The following is a 21032-nucleotide window of genomic DNA, read 5'->3' as shown; positions in this document are numbered from 1 at the left end:
AGTTTATATCTTGTCAGTGATTTATCTTTTGGTAAAGAATATGTTTCAGTGTCACTTTGTCAAAAACTTCATCAGTAAAGGAAGAAATAATATGGGATGCTAGCTAAAGGATTAGATCATCAAGTACCAGGTAAAATAATATAATGTACCCAACAACAAATTTTATATCTTGGTTTCTTGGGTAGAGCATATATTAAAGTTTGGGGAACTGCACTCATACAAGAAAAAATCTGGAGGAGAGGACCTGGCAGAAATTAGACCTGTGCTAAGAGGTGATATAGCCTCCATATCTTAGATAGTTCTCTCCTTTATACCCTCATCCCTGTCAGTCTCCCTGGGGAACAAAGACTGGTCTTAGGAGGAGACACCATGGAATATTTTACTAACCTTCAAAAGCCTAAATATAATTTAGCTTAAAATCCAAACATGTTAAAGTTTTGGAATTACCTGGAGAGCTTTTTAAAAATACAAACCATAGAAAACTATTTGAGGTTCTTCATTTTATGAAGCTTACCTAGCCTTAACATTAAAACTTGATATAGACTATAAATATGTATGTAAAACTGGAGATCAGTTTCACCTATGAAATACAGAGTCAAACATTCTAAAAACTTGAAAATTAAATTCAACAATAGAACAAAAAGAATAATTCACCATGACCAAGTGCCAGGAATGCAAAGGTTGGTTGTTCAGTATTAGGAAGTTGATGAACATAAATTGTTTATAACACAAGTCAGTTGAGGAACACTATGTAAATATAGTGATAAATGCCCAAAAAATCATTTGATAAATTTGAGTGGTCATTCCTAATAAGTAGGAATGGAGGGAAGTTACTTAACCAAAATAAAAACCTTAATTAAAAGACTAACAGCAAATGTTCCACTAACTGATGAAATGCTGAACATTAAAGTTGGGAACAAGCCAAGGATACCCATGATCACATCTATTACTCAACATTATTTTAGAGAAAAGTACAGAACCTATCTAAAGAAAACTAAATCTTTTTGAAGCATATAAAAAAGACTTTAAATAAGGGAGAGACTCATCATGTTTCTGGATAGAACAGGTTGATATAAAGTCATTATTTCCAAAATTACATTCTCCCAATTAAAATCACATTTAAGGGCAGTGGACATGCTGGATAAAATTATTTTTAAGTTTAGTTGGAAGGAAAAATGTTTTAAAATACCCATAAAAATTATAAAAAATAAAAAGAAAATTCATTGCTCCAAATTTGACAGTTATTGAGAATTTTAGCTCCTAAAGATTCTTTGAGTCATTAGTATTTCTCTTATGTCCTGCGCAATGCCTGTTACCATACTGGGCCCCTGGTAAAAGCCAGTGGGAAACATTTTCCCCCTAAACATTAGTGGATTTCCATGCTTCTCCACTTAAGGTGCTTCTTTCTTTTCTTCTTAGCTGCTGTTTCAGCTTATTATTGACTACTTAGCAGAGTTCAGTTCCACACCAGCTGTCTTTACAATGATAACTGAGCAGTTGAAGAAGACCTACTTCAACATCCTCATCAAGCCTGAGACTCTGGCCAAGTGGGTATACATGGATGGGATCAGCTTATATTTTGAAGGCCTGAAAGTATTTGCCTTCCTGGAAATTAAGTGTGGGGGATGAGGCTGTAGTTTCAGTGCTAATTCAGATGTGATAGAAATGTGCTGTGTTTTAGGAAAACAGCCCACAGAGTTATAGGATTTCTAAACCCAGTGTAAGTAGCTATCTGTCAGTAGGACTGCAAGCAGCCTACTATACTTAATTAGAGGCTAAAGGTAAAAAGGGTGCTTTTCCCAAAGTTTGTAAGTAAATAACAGTTCAAAAAATGCTGACTTTGTTGTGGCTCAAAATTGCTTACTGGTGATTATATGGTGATTTTAGTGTGTTGGATGTTATGTTAAGTAGCTGAGTTAAATTGCCTAACACATCACTTATCTGACAAATGCAACTATCCAAGAATTCATCCAGGGTTCCAGAAGAGAGCAAAAAAACTGGACAGTCTGTGTACTAATGCTTAAACCCTCTGCTAATAGGCAACCCTTCTGGGCCTTTTCATCAGAGCCTGTTCTTTACCTTTGTGTGAATCAGAAAAAAGTACACCCTTGGGGTAACCTCTATCAGCAGGTAGAGCCTTTGTGGAAGGGGAAAAAAGTTCCCTCTGAGCAGATACAGCCCTTTGTGCACAAGGATTGCAAGCCCCTACTTGATCTGCTTGCTGGGCATCTATAAATGGAAAACGAAGAGCACAACTTTATATAGAGGCCCTGCTTTTGACATAGTTATAATGAGCCCATAAATGTCCAAAATTCGAAAGCAGGGGAGGGAGCAGTTAAGAATCAGACATGTAATAACTAATAATCTGATCACAAAAAGTTACAAAAACTCATAACCAAACATAAGTTGGAAAGGAGAGTTGTCTGGAACTATTGATATAATGAAATATAGCCTGTGTATCCCATAACTTCTGAATACTACTTTATTAAAATGTGGTAGAGTAATAATAACACCTGTTTATTGAAGATTTGTTATGTGTTAGACCTAAGAACTTTTTTTTTTTATAGACCTAAGAACTTTTAAGTGCATTTATTTATTTAATTCTCACCAAAATTCTGTAATGGTAGCCATTATTATTTCCCTTGTTTTACAAATGAAGAAATCGAGTCACAAATGTTAGGTAACTTGCCATGTTCAAACAGCTTACTGTGTGTGGGAGGGGGTTAGTCTGATTCTGGCCTAGAGCCACTTATGCTGTATTGTCATTGTAGTAATAGATATCCATGATGATCACCTCCAGTAATTAATAAATGCTAGTGAGATTTCAAATCAAAATAGTAATATTAAATTGGTGTGTGGCTCATCTGGCAGCTTATGTGAAATTTATTTTGCAATTGAAACAGATAAGTGAGTTGTACCAATGAGCTAATAATCTATGTAATAGTTTGTATATGCAGTTTTAAATGCTTTTTGGTGATTATGACATTGTTTCCCTATCTTAAGTTGTGATAGAAATTGCGTCTCTTTAGAACACATCATCTATAGAAACTTAATCAAATCCTTCTTTACCCTTAAGATTCATTTCTTACAATAAAACTTTTTTTTTCTGCTCTCTGTACAGAGACGTTCGGCTTTTAATCCTGGAATATGCCCGTTGGTCTATGATTGACAAGTATCGGGCTTTGATGGATGGTCTTTCCCTTGAGTCTCTGCTGAGCTTCGTCAGAGAGTTAAAATCCCAGCTCTTTGTTGAGGGCCTGGTACAAGGAAATGTCACAAGCACAGTGAGTGTGAGGTGCTCTGTTGCTGCTGGCCAGGTTTGAATGCCGTTCTGGGCTCTGGAATTGCATTAGTTCTTCCCTAAAGGGGAAGCTCTGTAGTCTGGCAGGCCAGCATTGTCACAGTCTGTTTAGAAGGGAACCTGGCCCCTCCGATGCTAAACAAGACTTTCTTATGAAGGAGACTGCTGCTATTGGACAGGACTTTGAGTTAAATGGGTTTGGTAAATATATGGTATTGGTTACATTTGTTGAAGACTGTGGAAACTACAAACAGTTTAATTTAGAAATTAAAGTGGGAGCTGGGGAGTGGTGAGGGATGTGTGTGTGTGTGTGTGTGTGTGTGTGTGTGTATATATATATATATTCACATATACTTAGGCAGAACTTGTATGTCACACTTGTAGGTCAAGCTACAGAGCTTGGGCTTTATCTTATAGTAAATGGAGAACCATTGAAGAATTTAAAAGAGGATTTGTCATTAAGAAAGATCCAGAGAGACCAGTTTTGAAACTGTTATAAAAGCTGACATGAAGTATGATTCCACTTACATGAGCTCTCTAGAGTAGTGACAGTAACAGGAGGTAGAATAGTGGTTACCAGGGGTTGTGGAGGGAAAGAAGGGGAGTCATTGTTTCTATGGGTATTGAGTTTCAGTGTTGCGAGATGAAAAGTCTGGAGTTCCATTTCACAACAATGTGAATATACTTAACACTACAGAACTTTACACTTAAAAAAGGTCAAGATAGTAAACTTATGTATTTTTACCATAATAAAAAAGTTGAGGTGAAAATGATGAAGCCTGAGGTTAGGCAAAATAAATGAAAAAGAAATGCTTAAGAAATAATGAGGCAGAGGATGATCAAAGGCAGTGACTGATTGGCTGTGGGGGTGAGGGAGAAGGGAGGGCTCTAGGATGATGCCCAGATTTCTTACTGGAACCAGTGGGTTGGTAGAGGAGTAGGAACAGTGTAGGTTTGGGGCCGTATGGGGAGTTGGTTTTGATCCATATTGAATTGGATGTGTCTGTGGGACCATGTAACTAACTGAGGCCTCTTCCAGCCAGGCGTGCTTGTTTGGACAGTCCCTGAACTGTTTGGCTCTTGACCTCTTCCTCCATGGCCTCCCAGTTTCTCAGGACTGGCCGTTTAATGGAATATATAAATGGCCACTCTCGAGATTGGCTGCTATCCTCCCTACTTCTCTGTCTTTATCCCCCAACCCCCAAACCAGGCCTGGTTTCTGTCATGCCAACAGGAAGTTTAAAAACAGGGAGAAGAGCAGGAATAGCTGCCTGCTTCTCTGAGCACAGTGGGAGTACCGTGCGGGGGTCCTTTTGGTTCAGAGGACTTAGTACCATGAATTGCCCCAGGCAGAAACCACTTTAGAGATAAGCTTACCTCTCCACTTATCCCTCACAGGTTAGAAAACAAGTCTTAAGAGGGGGAGGGGATACATCATTCACTTAGTATTAAGTATTATTCTGTCACTCACTCTATGCCAGGCTCTGTATTAATAGATCCAGGTTTCTAAAACACAGCCTAGTGGGGTAAACTGAACAATTAAGTTTGATCCAGTGGGGAAAGTTTCACAGTGGACAGGTAAACAGGTAAACGCACCAAGGGAGAACAGAAAAAGAGCCACTTCAGTTGAGAGCCTTAGTATTCAACAAACATAATCAGTATTGAATCAGTGAATGATAAGCCCAGTGAATGAATGACCAGCATTTAGGATAATAGATATCTGCTTTCCTAATGCATTCCAGGGCTTCCCAAGCAGTTAGAATATTGGTATTAGTTGGTTCTGGGTGAAATTAATGTCAGGAGAGCCTAATATAGTTATTTTCTTCTCTTTCGCCTCCTAGGAATCTATGGATTTCCTGAAATATGTTGTTGAGTGAGTATTGGTTTGAGTTTTCTCTTTGGGAGTTATGTGTTCTTAATAGCGTGAGGGCCTTGAGACCAAAACTCAGTTATTACTAAATCCACAATGGAGATGCTTCTCGTAGTAGGTTTTTTGAGGCCAGTTATATAAACAAAGCAATTCAGATGGGACTGTGGAAGGCCTGACCTTTTCACAGTTTGGAGGTGCAGGTGAGAGGATAAAGGCACGGCCTCAGTAACCCACACTGATTGTTTTGCAGCAAGTTGAACTTCATGCCTCTGGAGCAGGAGATGCCTGTGCAGTTCCAGGTGGTAGAGCTGCCCAGTGGCCACCACCTATGCAAAGTGAAAGCTCTGAACAAGGGTGATGCCAACTCTGAAGTTACTGTATACTACCAGGTCAGTGGCCCCTTTGCACACAGCTGTCCTCATGGCTAAGCCTGGGGGAAGGTCCAAAGTATCTGGGAGAAGTGAGCCTATGCTCTTCAAGGACCTTTTGCAATTATTCTGTGGTTATATGCTTGGGGTCATTTGTACTCTTGAAGCAACTACATTTAAAAATTGTTCCGGTCAGTGAAATGGATCCTTTTTCAATCACAGTGCTTATATTAATCACCCAACCACTAGTCCAGGGGGACAGAGACTGAAGTATGGCTAGAAATTCCTACATGTTCCCATGTCAGAACTCCAAGGAGCAGGAGGACATTTGTTAAAAGGACAGTTTTAAAAATGTGACAAAAATAAACATAGCCAGTCAACCAATACACAGTAAACAGAATGAATACGAGTCATAATTAAAGGTTTCAAAGCACCTGAGAGATAGGATTTATCACCTGTTTTATGGATGATGGATCTGAGGTCCTTCATTTACCTGAGGTCATACCAGCTGGGGGTCGAATTTATACCTTCTGTCCTCAAATTCTGTATTTTTTCCACATAATTCTGGAGAGATGGGATGGTGCTTAAAATAAGGAAGAGCTCTGCAACAATCTCAGTTGGCTCATAGACTATTTTAGCTTGTGGTTAGTCATACTCACTTCTAGGACTATGGGGACCTGTGTCTATCTAGACTGATCTCAGACTTCCCAAACTCTGGGGCTCCTATAGCTGCTGCTATGGTCCTGGATTGTCTACATGAGGAAGTCACTTCTCTGTCTGGCCTTGTGAAGATTCCTGGACTGAACTTTGGGCAGGGCTGCATGGCTTCACCATCACTTTGTCCTTTTCCTGTGTTTCTGGCCCTGGGCCTGAATCTTTCCCTAGAGGCCCAGCTTGCCTGTAGAGCCTGTCTTCCTCTGGCTGTAGCTACCTGGTTTTTTTTTCCAGGTTCTCAGCTTATTTGAAGCTGCAATGACTACCAGGTCCCAAACTTCATATATGGTATGACCTGGCCCTGCTTAGCCCTGTCTACATTTCTGGTGCTTAACCCAGAGAGAGTAGTATTTCTCCAGTTTCAGGCAGGATTTTGTATTGTAAGATGGAGTCTGTTGAGGTGCTTTCCATGGATCATCTCTTAGCACTAGCTTCTAATACAAACTGCTTCCCTTGGGGAAAGCACTTCCCTCCTCACAGAGAGCATTTTGAACAGGAAGTTGATACAAGGTTTTGAATAGTTTTGTTGCAATCCTTTCAGAGGCATACAGGAAATCTTGTTGCTGATAAACAGGGCTTGCAGGGCACAGAGGCTTCAGCTTCCTCAGGTGAAGCAGGAAGGAATGGTAATGAGTCTGTATCAGAGGAGCCTGCAAGAGTCTGACTGGGATGCACTGGCAACACTTGCTCATTGGCCTCCTGCCCTCTTTCATCCTGTTGTTTTGCCAGTCTCCAGGATAGCCAGGATGTGGTCTCCAAGTGTGGTATCTGCCTCTTATGCATTTTTCTTATCAACTAGTTTTGGGTCCGTGTGTGTGGCTGCAGAAGCTCCTATTCATATCCTCTCCATCTGAGGAATAGGTCCAGTTACCCAGACATTTCCTGCTCTCCTCCTTAGGACCTTGAACTGCAAGTACTTGATTTTAGGTTGTATCCTCTGGGTTCTTTGGGCAGGAGCTGGCAGGCAGGTCAGGGATTATTTGACTCACCTCCACGTCTGCCTGCAGTTCTGTGCTAGGGCTGGGAGTACAAATCATCAAGCACGATTTCTGTCCTCACAGATCTCCTGTTTTGTGGGAAGGCAGAAAGTATAGCAATAAGAGGGTATGATAAACTCTTGGAAGAGAAGAGTGGGACAGTACTCTTCTGAATACCTGAATAAATGGTTGCTGAGAATAGCTGGATTATTAAAAAGCCCTGTAAGCCATTGGATTTTCAGTTGGTCAGATCAGCTTTTTCTTTCAGTCAGGTGCCAGGAGTCTGCAAGAATACACTCTTATGGAGCTGCTTGTGGTAAGTTGTATAAAGGAGAGTCACGATGTTCATGAGCCCCTGACCCACTGTGAGGACTGGCTTTCTGGCCTTTCTCCCTGAGGGCTAGGGACTTGGGAGTGGTCAGAGATCTATGATTGGTAGGCGAGATGGTTATTTAGTGTTTCTCACCCAGTATGAATATGGACAGGGGGCCTGGGCGATTTAGGAGGGAGGCTGGACTCTGGGGCCATGTGTAACACTTTTGGGGGAAGAAATGGAAGTTTCTCTGCTGGGAGGAGTTGAGCTGATGGTATGTTGAATTACAGATGCACATGGAAGAGCCTTGTTTTGACTTCCTTCGAACCAAGCAGACCCTTGGGTAAGTCTGCTGGCAAGAAAATTGAGCTCAGATAAGACCTGGGGCTTACTTTGCAGGCTTAAGTTTATCAAATATCCTGACTGAGCAATCTCTCAGAGCTCTTTGGTCCTTTCATGCCTTAGAGTCGTACCTACTGGTCAAAACTTCTGGAATTTGCATCTTGGACTGTGATCAGGCTCTCAGTTTGGTCAAGCTTCAAGATTAGCAAGAGAAAAAGCTAGCCTGTGGTCCACAGTTCAGTAGAGGGTTGGATACTCTAACCTGAGAGTAAAATACATGTACACGTTTATGGATCCTCTTCCAGGACCTTCAGGTCCAGTAGGGATGAGGAGAAACCCTTCCCACTCCTCTCTAGTGCCTCTGAGGACAGGGCCTAGGTGACTGCCTGAGCTCATAGGACTTTTCATTCTGGCTGTAGGTACCATGTCTACCCTACCTGTAGGAATACATCTGGGATTCTAGGATTCTCTGTCACCGTGGGGACTCAGGCAACCAAATACAAGTGAGTAAACGAGTGAGTAGATGGGCCCAACTATTATTTTTCTTGGCACAGAGAATAGGGACTGCATCCTTAAACCTCAGGCAGCTCTGACCATTTGATTCCCATTTAGTCACAGCTGCAGGGGTTGGCTCATAGATGGCCTGATCCTGGACTTAGCAATGGTAAGTATGAGGAGTGGGCCCATAGGGCTTGACTCAAGTCCTATGGTGACTGCAGGGCTAGCCACTGCTTCCTCTCTTCAGGCATATCTGAGGACCAGAAAGGCAGAGATGCCCGACCTGGCATTCATGCTACAAGCAAGGTATTGGGTTGGCCAAAAAGTTCCTTCAGTTTTAAAGTAAAAATAAAAGATACATTTTTCATTTTCACCAAGAACTTTATTGAACAATGTATTCACCATTTTTTCCCACTACCTTCTGCCATTTTCCAGGCAACTTCCTGATTCCATCTTCCCAAAACTTTTTATCTTTGAGCAAAGAACTGTCCCAGGTGCCTTTTACAGTCCTCCAGGGAATGGAAATTTTTTCCATTAAGAGAATTTTGGAAAGACCAAAATAAATGGAAATCCGAAGGCATGTCTGGCTAATACAGTGGATGAATCAGAACTAAACAGCCAAGGTGTAACAGTTTTTGCCTGGTCATCAAGGAAACATGCAGTCTTGCGTTATCCTGATGGAGGATTATGTGTTTTCTGTTTACTAATTCTGGACACTTTTTGTCAACCAACTGGACACAGTTGGTCTAACTGGGAGCAGTACTTGTTGGAATGAATCGTTTGGTTTTCTGGAAGGAGCTCATAATAGAGGACTCCCTTGCAATCCCACCATATACACAACGTCACCTTCTTTGGACGAAGATCGGCCTTTGGTGTGGTTGGTGGTAGTTTATTTCGCTTGCCCCACAATCTCTGTACATTATTGTACAGTATCCACTTTTCATTGCCTGTCACAATTTGTTTTAAAAACAGGTTTTCATTACGTTTAAGTAGAGAATTGCATGGGGAAATGTGGTCAAGAAGGTTTTTTCGCTTAACTTATGTGGAACCCAAACATCAACGCGATTAACATAACCCAGCTGGTGCAAATGATTTTCAGTGCTTGATTTGGATATTTTGAGTATGTTGGCCTTCTCCTGTGTGGTATAACGTTGATCCTTCTCTGTTAATGTCTCGATTTGATCACTTTCAACTTCAACTGGTCTACCCGACCGTGGAGCATTGTCCAGTGAGAAATCTCCAGCACAAAACTTTGCAAACCACTCTTGACACGTTCAGTCAGTCACAGCACCTTCTCCATACACTGCACAGATCTGTTTTTGCGTTTCGTTTCAGTTGCGTTTTTAATATGCCGAAAATGTTGCTTTTTCTTCCATATTCAATATTAAAATGGCTTACACAAAAATTCACCAACTTTGATATATTTTTTTAAATGCCCACTGATATGACAGCTGTCACAATACAATCTAACAGAATTGTTTTGAATGAAGTGAAAGACAACTAAGCGCTACTAGGCCGATCTTATGGAAAAAAACAGAATGAACTTTTGGGCCAACCCAATACAAGGCCTTGTTGGTTCTCAGCTTTGGAATGGTCAGCCTGGCTGTCTACTGCTTCCTGTGAGGATACCAGGAAATCGGGCTAGAGGCAGGGTAGGGGTAGGGTTCTTCACCGTTCCCTTCCCTCCCACAGCTTAGGGGAGAATATCACTTCAGCCTCTTTCCTGGAAATATGCCTTAGCCCTGATTCTCTTCTTTGCCTTCTGCTTGAGACCTGGTCACTGATGACTTGTAATTGAAGGTGTTTTGTTTCAGCTCTGAAGTTGTTGATAAGAAGATAGAAGAGTTTCTTTCTAGCTTTGAGGAGAAGATCGAGAACCTCACTGAGGATGCATTCAACACCCAGGTGACTTTACTATGTTGGCCTGGTCTTCTGTTCCTTGGCCCACCCAAGCCCTCATGACAGCTAGACACCAGTCTTAACAGTGCTGTATGCTGGCTGGTTTTTGAGTTCTATAGCACCCCCCCTTAATCTGACCATGTCTTCCCAGCTTCATCCCTCCCCATCATGCTGGCAGGTCCATCACAAAGCAGACTGGACAGGGCCAAGTGTGTTCTGAGGGAACTGGTGTGAGGCCACACCTGAGGGTGTCTCTTTCTGATGGTAACAGGTCACAGCTCTGATCAAGCTGAAGGAGTGCGAGGACACCCACCTTGGGGAGGAGGTGGACAGGAACTGGAATGAAGTGGTGACCCAGCAGTATCTCTTTGATCGCCTTGCCCATGAGGTAGTAACACCGTTTTCAGAGTAAGACAGCCCAGAAAGGGACTCCTGATTTAACAGGAGACACAATTCTAAGCAAATTGGTATTGTGTGGAAGAGAAACCTGGGGCAAGTTATTTACTTGCCCATTCCTTGATGTGATTGATCAAATCTTGTTTCCAGACTGGCTTCTCTAGAGCCTTAGGTGGCCAAGTGAGCAGGGTGCTTGCTAATCCTTACTTCTGCTCCCCCAATTTCACTCAGATCCATTTTAAAAAAATTGAAGTATAGTTGATTTACAATGTGTTAATTTCTGCTGTACAGCATTCACTTATGCATATATATATATATATTTTCACTTTTTTATTATATGCTTAGGTTCCCTAGAAGGTTTGGGAGAAAAACGGCTTCTGCTACTTAAAGAAAATTGAGAACTTCTGGTTCTCAATTTTATTGAGTTCCTTCCCCAGATTTAAGGATTCTGTGTATAGGTCTTTGTGACAAATTCTAGCCCAAAGTAATAAATCCCATGGAAAAGAGCTCTGGGCACTGCAATCCATAGCTCTGATACTATAACCCTATGTGGTGAATTACCAAAGGATATTGAAGCAGAGGGGTTATTTAACAAGAGGCTTCAGTCAGCCCAGCTCTTGAGGTTCTGTGGTTTTCCTCTTAGAAGCCAGAGTGTACCATTACCGTGTACCTGAGAGGTGACACTAAGGTGTGATGGGTTTGGCTCAGCGTACAGTACTCAGCTGTAATTACACCATCTGCTACCTGTCAGGGTCAGTCACTGCTAAGAAACATGAAGGTGTGTCAGAGGCTCATTTTTATCCTTCTCCAGAAGGTTGGGAGCCAGCTGAAACGTGGAAGAATAAAACGATGTGCAAAAAGCAGAATCAAGGAGGTCTGCCTAGGGTGTTATGTTTAATATCCTTACAGAAAATACACTGTTAGTCTTTTACAGCTTTCTTTCTTTCCTGTCCTCCCTTCCCCCTTTAAGATTGAAGCACTGAAATCATTCTCAAAATCAGACCTAGTCAACTGGTTCAAGGCCCATAGAGGACCAGGAAGTAAAATGCTCAGCGTTCATGTGAGTATGGTGGCCTAAGCTGTAGCTCTGTCCTTTCCAGGGTTGTCATTTAGCACATTTACCATTCCCTGAGTTTAGATTGGTATCAGAGATCCTAACAGGTCCCCAAATTTTGTCAGCATTCTCTCTCACCTCAAGTCTTTGGCCTCTTTCAGGTTGTTGGATTTGGGAAGTACGAGCCGGAAGAGGATGGTACCCCTTCTGGTGAGGATTCAAACTCTTCTTGTGAAGTGATGCAGCTAACCTACCTGCCAACCTCTCCTCTGCTGGCAGATTGTACCATCCCCGTTATTGATATCAGGGCTTTCACATCAAGACTTAACCTTCTCCCCTACCATAAAATAGTCAAATAAATGGCAGTCTCATTGGCCTGAAGCACTGTGTATTTAAAAGTGTTTGTTTGAATTTTATGAAGTTAGTTACACTACTACTGCCTTAGGGCTTCCACTGAATTTTTGCACTGGCATCATAGAATTTGTCGTCCCCCCCACCCCGCCCCTCCTGTTGTGACTAACAAACCAAGAGTTACTATAGCAGCTGCAGAGAGAAATTCGCAGGTGGGCCAATGTAACCAAAAAGCTTGCAGGAGCCATCTGAGACGCCCTGGCCTGTCCTGGTCCTCTCAGATTGAGAATCCAGTTCTGTATGACAGGCTTCAGAGGCCCTATGTAATTGATGTCTTCTTAGTACCTAAATGCGAGGTGCTAATACTAATACCTGTGTTGTTGTTTTTAATGTATTTAAAAATAAAGGTAATTCTGTATTGCCCTTCAGAATGAGCCATTTGCTGCTGTGGCATTCCTTTTATTATATTTTGTTTCGGTGTGGGGTGGGGATCTAAAAATAAACATTCTTCCCAAATTCTCTAAGGCAATAAAATATTTTTGGATAAAATGTCGGTAGCCCTATGTGTACTACTTGAGAGTTCAATTAAAACATGTGCAATAGCATTGTGGGGGCTAAAGACAGAACACAGAGCCTAAGGAAAGAAAAGGATGGACCCCTTCATTACTTCAAGAGTCCCTGTAAAAAGCTAGCTCCTGTATTCAAGGCTGCCAAATAACTGGGTTCAAGTTTAATCATAAAAATAATAAAAGAAATACACAAAAAAAAAAAGGTTGGAAAAATTACTTTATGAAGGCTTAAGAAGCACTGAGTATAATTAAACTGTAGTCCAGAGTTGGATACAATTTAATAATAGTTCAATTCCAAAATAAAAGTTATTGTAGGTAAGACCATGAAATTTCCTAACATGTGGTTTTAATACGTTGTGCTAAATTTTCTAAAACAACTCAGAGGAACCAATATTTACAGTACATGTCTTATTTATGAAAAATACAGCAATACTAGAGTGCAGAGTTTGAGACTGGGATTTATAACGTGGGATTTGGAAAAGGAGCAGACATCTTGTTTTCAAAACCTGAAGTTTTTTCTCAAGACCGAAGTCAACACTGTAACTGCCACAGAACAGGAAAAAGGGAAGCTTTTCTCGCTTTAATTGTTCATCTGCATCAGAAAGTCCAGTATCCCTGAGATAGGAACCACTGCAATAAGAAGGGAGTGAATAGGTTCTCCCAAAGGAAGACGGTTACTTCATTGTGCCTCCTGCCTGGGTCACCAGGAGCAAACCTTGCATTTCCCAACCTAATGCTTTGCAGCACCGAGACGTTTCAGTAATGGTTCATCATAAACCCAGCATTCTCCATCTTCATGAAATAACTAAAAGAAAAGGGGAGAATTCAGTTACACACTTGCTCTGTACTTCTATAATATCATACCTTTAATTATTTTATGTGCTCCCCCTCCCCCCAACACTGAAATGAGTGTTCATCTCGTTCATCACCATGCTTACTCGGTACTTCAGTATTCACTGAAATGAACAAATGAGTTACAGCTCAGGGAACGGCCGGCAGTAGGGAGACTGAGGCAGGCTTCCAAAGCAAGCTTACCCTTGTCTCCCACTGAATTTCCTTCTCCTTCCTTTCTCGGGCTTCTGCTCTTTGTCTTTCTTCAAGTCTATGCTTGGCTTCAGTTGCTGCATCAATGTCTCTGATTTTTAAGTTGAAAGTGACATCCTTCCAAAGGCTAAAGAAAAGAAGTGAAGGTACTAATAAGTACTTGATGGACAGAGGAGTTAGCAGTCTTGAGAATGAAAGGCTAGATCCATCTAGAATATAACTACAGTACAAGTCAAATGGCTTTAAATGCTGTAGTTCACAGACTATAAATCTTCGGCTGACACCAGGGCACTGGAGTAAAGAACAGAGAAGTGGTCTCAGAAGATTCCACTGCTAGTTGTCAGAGGAGGAAATACAGGATGGGCAGAAAGCTGGATATATGGTTAGGACAACAGAGGAGAAAAAACAGCTGAGACTGGGATTCCACTTCTGGCTGTACCTCTAACTAGTGATGCAACCTTGGGGCTGTCAGTTCACTTCTCTAGGGCTTCAGTATCCCTTAGTATAAACCAAAAGGGGTATATAGTAAGATCAGATCAGAGGACCTGAGAAATTCTATTTCATGAAGACTCCCCTGGAATTAATAACGAAATCTGGGAGAAGCAGTTTGAATACAGAGAATAAGGGTCAAGAGATGCACTGCAGAGGCTTAAGGCGGGGTAAAAGATTTGGCTTCCTCTCAAGGCCTGCAAAATGATAACTAGACACGTCTGGTCCAAACAACACTTTAAAGTGAAGACTCCTGGGACTTCCCTGGTGGAAAGGGACTTCCCTGGTGGTGCAGTGGTTAAGAATCGGCCTGCCAATGCAGGGTACACGGGTTCGAGCCCTAGTCCGGGAAGATCCCACATGCTGCGGAGCAACTAAGCCCGTGCGCCACAACTACTGAAACCTGCGCACCTAGAGCCCGTACTCTGCAACAAGAGAAGCCACCGCGATGAGAAGCCCCGCACACCACAACAAAGACCCAACGCAGCCAAAAATAAATAAATTAATTAATTAAAAAAATAAAGTGAAGACTCCTAGGAGCTAGAAAAGTAGACACCCTAAGATTCCCGTTGTGGGAGTAGCAGAGCATAAATGTCTATAGATGTCCACTTATAACTATGAGCAGGCAGTCCAGGCAAGCAGACTGTTAACAAGTTAAAGACACAGGCAGGGTTATAGTTTGTACGGTCTTCTTCACTTAAGAAATCCCCTAATATGCTAAACAAAGAACTTTAGTGCATGATTCCCCATACCACTAGAAGATCCTGATTTTATTGTACAAATGGAAGGGGGAAAAATTATGACATTTGAGACTACTAGAAAATTGAATACCAATTAGATATTTGATGATATTAAGGAATAACTGATTTTTAAAAAAAGTACAATGATGATATTGTGGCTGGTGTTTTTTGTGCGTTTTTTTTTGAAAAAGTCACTTTACAGATACATACTAAAATACTCAGAAATGCAATTTTTTTTTTTAAAGTTTCTTGCAAACAAAAAAGACCCTAGGGAGTGTGGGTGGAGACACAAGAGGAAGGGGATATGGGGATATATGTATATGTATAGCTGATTGACTTTGTTATACAGCAGCAACTAACACAACAATGTAAAGCAATTATACTCCAATAAAGGTGTTAAAAAAAAATGGTTCTCATGAACCTAAGGGCAGGGCAGGAATAAAGACGCAGACATAGAGAATGGACTTGAGGGCACAGGGAGGGGGAAGGGTAAGCTGGGACGAAGTGAGAGAGTGGCATGGACATATATACACTACCAAATGTAAAATAGATAGCTAGTGGGAAGCAGCTGCATGGCACAGGGAGATCAGCTCGGTGCTTTGTGACCACCTAGAGGGGTGGGATAGGGGGGGTGGGGTAGGGAGACACAAAAGGGAGGGGACATGGGGATATACGTGTACGTATAGCTGATTCACTTTGTTATATAGCACCAACTAACACAACAATGTAAAGCAATTATACTCCAATAACGATGTTTAAAAAAAAAAAGAGACCCTAAAGATGTTTTGATATATATATGATCTCAGTTGGGACCTCACTACCATCTCTTACAAGCCATAAAGATGGTGATAAGTCAACATACACTCTACACTTATTATATGCCAAGCATCATACATAGGCTCCATGTTTTTCTCATTCAGTTCTCACAACAATGCTGAGGTAGTTCCCATTTCAGGAAAGAAGGCAGAGAGGGTAGCTTATAGTCTTGGTTACAATGCAAGTGGTGGAGCTCCATATGAACCCAGGCATTCAAACTTAGTCTGTGCTCTGTTAACACCCCGCTATACAGTCTCTACAACCCAGCCGTGCACCTATGCCTGGCCAATAGCAAGAGCACTGCTGCAAAAGCTCTAGTTATGTCACCTCCTTACCAGCGGGATTCGTACTCATTCTGATCTTCCAACTTCCTCACTTTCTTCTTGATTATAGGCAACTTCTTGGTATCTATAAAAACTACATTTTCCTAGAAAACAGAAGAGGTAGATAGATGTTTTATTGTTCACACTGTTTTAGAAGGAAAAGTCAACTCTTCCCATTAACAGATTTCATCATGAAATCCCACATGTTAGTGATGTAGACAATGAGCTCCATATGCAATCTTCAGCCTAAATTATAATTGTTTGTTTTAAGTCTTGGTAAAGGCTCAATTCAACAGACAGTTTCAATGTGGCTATGTGCTACATGCTTGGGATGTAATCTCTTGGAGAGCTAGACAACTAATCCTAACGTTAAGTACTCTGAAGTGCTTTTTAAATTTCAAATTCTGAGTCCAAAATCCAATTCATTGGCTCCTCCTGTTAATGCCATACCACCTCCCTCCTACCTTAATTAGGTAGTTTGCAAGTTCCTTGAGGGCAAGGACTATCTTACTCATTTCTGTATCCCTGGTGCCAGGCAGTTAATACATTTCTTAGACAAAATCAAACTGTGTATATACAGACACACATGAGTTAATAGTTTAGCACCTCATTTTATTTATAAACACACATACCATACATTCTAACGATATAGCTAACATTTACGGGGTGCTTACTATGGTGTCAAGCATTTTTTTTTCATATATTATTCTTGAGTATTTTAAGGGGAGAGAGGAAAGTAAAAATCATTCTACTACCTGTACTGCTAGGTAAGAGGTGGGAGAAGGAAAAGGCTTGCCCTGAAGAGCTGGCATTAGAGCTCATCCTGGTTAAATTTCCAGATGAAGGAAGCCAGAGTAAGGGATGGGCTACGATTCAATGAAGCCTGAAACAAATGGCAAAACACAGGTTCTTACCCCTGTTGAGTATTTTGCATACATTACACCATTCCATTCCCCTTCAATTGAGCAGAAAGACTTCTTGTCATTTGGAGAACTAGATTAAAAAACAAAAACAAAAACCACAAACATTTGTGTTAGTCTCAAACTGAAATTTCTCTACCAAAGAATCTCGTTAGTGTGACCTACCTACACAGAGCAGAACACAGAGGAGCAACTGTGAAGTCTTTGGTGAAGGCAGCTTAATAAAACTGGATTTCTCAGAGCCAACTATAAGAATGAGGGCCCTAAAGAAGATGCTAATAGACTCAAGATCCCAGAAACTGTGGGTATGAGATGTGCTAGGTGCTGGGACCAAACTAGGGACAGTCCCTGCCCTGGAGCTGTTCACAGTCTAGTGGGGAGACACTGCCATTGAGATTCTGGGTGGCAAGCGCTGTGGTGAGTTCAGGTGAGCACTGGAGACCAAGGGCAACACTACTAGGATGAGGGTCAGAGAAGGCTTCACTTAAGGATACAATGCTGGAGACCAGGCTTTCATCTTCAGGCTGAAAGGGACCTCTGGGTCAAACGATTTTACCTCTTTTCCTAAGCAAGGATCCCTTCCTCAGAAGCCCCAACAGGTTTTACTTGGACATGACAGTGATGCATATGGCAGGTATGGAACTTAGAAGATAAGCATTACAACAAAGGACAGATTAGGAAGGGCAAGGCATGGACATAGAAGGAGACTAGGAGTTCAGAAACAGAAAAATACACAGGGTAGAGGGATGAAGTTGCTATCAGTAGGCTGCAACTTGCTTCCTCTATGACTTGGTGCTTTGTGTGAAGGAGGACAAAGGGAAAGAAAAATGGTAGGATTCCAAGTTTAGAAGGTTATTGTGCAGTTGTTCTCAAAGTATGGTCTGGGGACCCCTGGGGCTTCCCAAGACCCTCTTAGGTCAAAACTATTTTCATAATATTTAGACATTACCCTAATTTGAAAAGCCCACCAAGCATTCTTTCAGAAGGCAGTCTTTCTATTATAAGTCGCTGTGACTGGCCAAAAAATCTGCTAGCAGTTCCTGTTGCTGCTGGTTGGTTGCCTCTAAGGAATTCTGAGAAGCAGGCCCACCCAGGTCTTTGCTCTGGACGTCCTATTTCCCCCACCTGCCTATTTTAGGGGAGCCGCCGCATTATCGTGGTGACTGGTGCTATTCCCTAACCTCCGCCCGTATTTTCTGACTGCAATAATATTTTGGATTTTACGGTGATCCTTAGTAAACATCTTGTGCTTGTGGTCCCGTCCTGCCCTGCTCAAGATTTTTCTGGAGGCTGATTCTGTCATCCAAATTAAATTATCTCCCTAAAAAACTGGTTAACCAATCCTATGTCTTCCATCTGCGACACTGTTTCCAATAAGGCCTTTGAGGTCAGAGAAAGTCCTGCAGATTTTCCTCTTCTAGGCAGGCTCTAAACCACCCAACTGACTGTTTACCCAGACAGCACAGCTGTCTTCATCTGATCCTAGAGCGTCAAACAGAACCAAGCAAAGATGTGATGGTTACTCTTTTTCCCCAGCAAAGGCACAGAAAAAAGGACTATGAGGGCTTTGAGGCACTTCGGTGGGAGTCACAGGGTCTCCGGTATGGGCTAGCTCATGGTCCAACCCAGCAATAATGAGTCAGGCACCCATAATCTGGGTTAGCTAGGAGATCCAGGAAGACTCTTTCAGTTCCCCATTTGCAAGTCAGGTTCCTAGGAAGGAAATCCCACCAATGACCTCAGGTTGTTCTGACCCCAGATTTTAGGTCTCCTCCTGAGATGGGATTTTAGGAAGAGACATGACACACAAGATGTGACGTAAGTTTACAAAGACAGAACCATTAAAATGGTCAATTCCTGATGGAAGTTACAGTTCAAGACAAAAGGAAAAGTATTTCAGAGAAGCAGAAGCACCAAAGCAGAAAAACAAAATACCTACAAAATCTCAGCAGTAACTCTGTGCTTCTTGCCCCCATAGAAAGGTTTAGTGTGGAAGACGATATTGGCACTATAGCCAGTCTTGGAACAATTAATATTGCATTCTCCGCCTAGTTCCACCCAGGGCACTGTGAGGATAGACCTGCAAAATCAAAAGTTTCAGGTAAGGCTGACAGTTCAGAGGAAAGAAAGGAGGGGCACAGCTTAAGGAACAAAGGAACAGCAGGGTCTGCTGCTTGCTAATCAGAGGAATGCACACAGCTCTACTTGCCTTCCATAACCATTGGGGAATGTGAGAATGTAATGTTCATCATGGTCTAGACACGAGACACAGCCTGTGGAGACAAGAGATGGAATTTCAGCTAAGTAGTTGATGGAATCTCCATTCAGTTTAGGGAAAATCAATCTTGCATCCCACCCCTGCTCTCACCCCTAATACACATGCTTCCCTGCAAACAATGACATCCAAACTGGCTTTCTGGGGCCATTTACTCTTACTAGATAGGTGTCCAGCACATATTAGAATGACATAAAATTCTATTAACACTGTAGTCCACCAAAAGCCCCCAGACTTACCCTGTCCTATGTTGTGCACCCCAATTGACATCCCAAGGAATTTTGATTTGGTCCAGATATGAGCATTGAATTGTATCTTCTTGTTAAAGCACTCAGCATAAAAGGCTGAAACTGAATAGAAATTGTTTTCAATTAGTGCACTACATAGCCATAGTCCCCTCTCCAACTCCATTAACCCAGAGAAAAAACTGGCTGCATGGGGAAAATCCTTTACCCCTCAAAGAACAGCCTTGAATGTAGTCAGAAATTACCCACCTGCCTTTTATACCCTGTTTCCCCCAATGCAAGCAACCGTTCAGGACCATGTGGGCAGGAATCTCCCTGAACCATGAGGCTATGACCAATCCCAGAGGCTTAAAAACAAAGAGTCTGTCTGTTCTTCTGGTCAGCAAGCATGTTCCTGGCCCAGCCCCAACCTGGGCCCATCCAGTATTACCAGTCTTAATGCTGCATCCAGCAAATAACACGGGAGGACACACCTTCTTTCCACTATGCCAGGAATAAACTGTGCAGAAACTACGTCTTTTTTATATAAACTGTCTTCAGAGTTGCTGGGATCACTAGAGCACAGCTCATGCTGTAAAGATGACTTCAGAAGCACTAAAAGGTGGCTTCTCAAATCCCTTCTTTTTATATATCATTAAGCAGTGAAGCCTAATAGAGTCTTTGGAACTTATACCAGGAACAGATATGAGGAACCAATCCTCACAGGATTGGGAAGATACAGGTGGCCATACAACTGACCGTACAGTGACCTCAGTTATGGAGCTCTTTATGACCCTCTTTAGACAGAACAGTTTGAAAGTGGCTACTGCCGAGGAGCTCTGTAACTTACTGGGTGGATGATGGGAAACCTGCTCAGCCACGAATGTTACGCTATTTTTGGAAACCCAGGGAACTGGTCCTTCTGAAACTAGCTCCTGCAAGTAAACATAACATCATTTTCTTTTGACGTGGAAACAAATGACAGCGCAGAGAATCTAATAACTGGAGTCTCTGCCTCCCAAGGTGGTTAACTGCTCCCTCCTCTACACACCCAAAACATCTCATATATACTTTTCTTGTAGCACTTATTCTACTGGAATTACTGCTTTGTGTCAGTCTCCCTAAGTCTCTCTGACTAAGACATTATTGAAGGCAAGGACCACGTGCCTAACTCGGCCAGGCCTGGCACAGAACAGGGACTTATCAATGTCTGCAATATGAACAAGAACAGACACATTGCTTCAGGAAAGGACTACATGTAATGTGTCATTCGGAAAGGGAAAAATACAGAGAGTTATTTTTAAGGAGAGATTATTATATGAAAGCCAGTGTGGGCCAGGGGCTTATTTTTTTCACCCCTAGAGGCCTTTTAGCATTTATTTGGGTCTTCCATGTTGGTTGTTTTCCTCAAATCAACCCCCAAATGTTGCAGCCCTGTGGCTCAGGTCTCAGTTAACTATTCTTCTCTAGATGTCTTCCTAGATGATTCCACCTAATCCCAGGGATTTAAGTGCCTTCTAAATACACTAAAATCACTGAAAGCCCCGTC

At 42.0% G+C, this 21032-nt stretch overlaps 2 protein-coding genes across 9 annotated transcripts in view; one reads left to right on the top strand and one right to left on the bottom strand.

Moving 5' to 3' along the window:
• NRDC (nardilysin convertase) overlaps positions 1-12523 on the top strand; it is a 91483-nt gene extending 78960 nt beyond the window's left edge. The window contains 11 exon segments of the mRNA XM_024739337.1: positions 1420-1547; positions 3122-3284; positions 5143-5174; positions 5422-5560; positions 7499-7546; positions 7834-7886; positions 8305-8388; positions 10198-10288; positions 10554-10670; positions 11649-11738; positions 11894-12523. Coding sequence (XP_024595105.1) covers positions 1420-1547; positions 3122-3284; positions 5143-5174; positions 5422-5560; positions 7499-7546; positions 7834-7886; positions 8305-8388; positions 10198-10288; positions 10554-10670; positions 11649-11738; positions 11894-12091 — 1143 coding nt within the window. The 3' untranslated portion in view covers positions 12092-12523.
• A 694-nt stretch (positions 12524-13217) lies between these two features.
• The window catches only part of OSBPL9 (oxysterol binding protein like 9), a 165619-nt gene continuing 157804 nt past the window's right edge, over positions 13218-21032 (bottom strand). For all 8 annotated transcript variants that reach the window (XM_024739330.1, XM_024739328.1, XM_024739329.1 and 5 more), the window contains 8 exons: positions 20334-20418; positions 19499-19609; positions 19194-19257; positions 18924-19064; positions 16979-17057; positions 16077-16168; positions 13688-13823; positions 13218-13457 (listed from right to left, as the gene is read on the bottom strand). In XM_024739330.1, coding sequence (XP_024595098.1) covers positions 13383-13457; positions 13688-13823; positions 16077-16168; positions 16979-17057; positions 18924-19064; positions 19194-19257; positions 19499-19609; positions 20334-20418 — 783 coding nt within the window. In that variant the 3' untranslated portion in view covers positions 13218-13382. The remainder of the gene's footprint in view (positions 13458-13687; positions 13824-16076; positions 16169-16978; positions 17058-18923; positions 19065-19193; positions 19258-19498; positions 19610-20333; positions 20419-21032) is intronic.

The sequence above is a fragment of the Neophocaena asiaeorientalis genome, unplaced genomic scaffold (assembly GCF_003031525.2).
Source record: "Neophocaena asiaeorientalis asiaeorientalis breed wild unplaced genomic scaffold, Neophocaena_asiaeorientalis_V1.1 scaffold138, whole genome shotgun sequence".
In the NCBI taxonomy this organism is placed as follows: Eukaryota; Metazoa; Chordata; class Mammalia; order Artiodactyla; family Phocoenidae; genus Neophocaena; species Neophocaena asiaeorientalis.
Note: the sequence above shows the minus strand (reverse complement) of the source record. Positions and strands in the feature narration are given on the sequence as shown.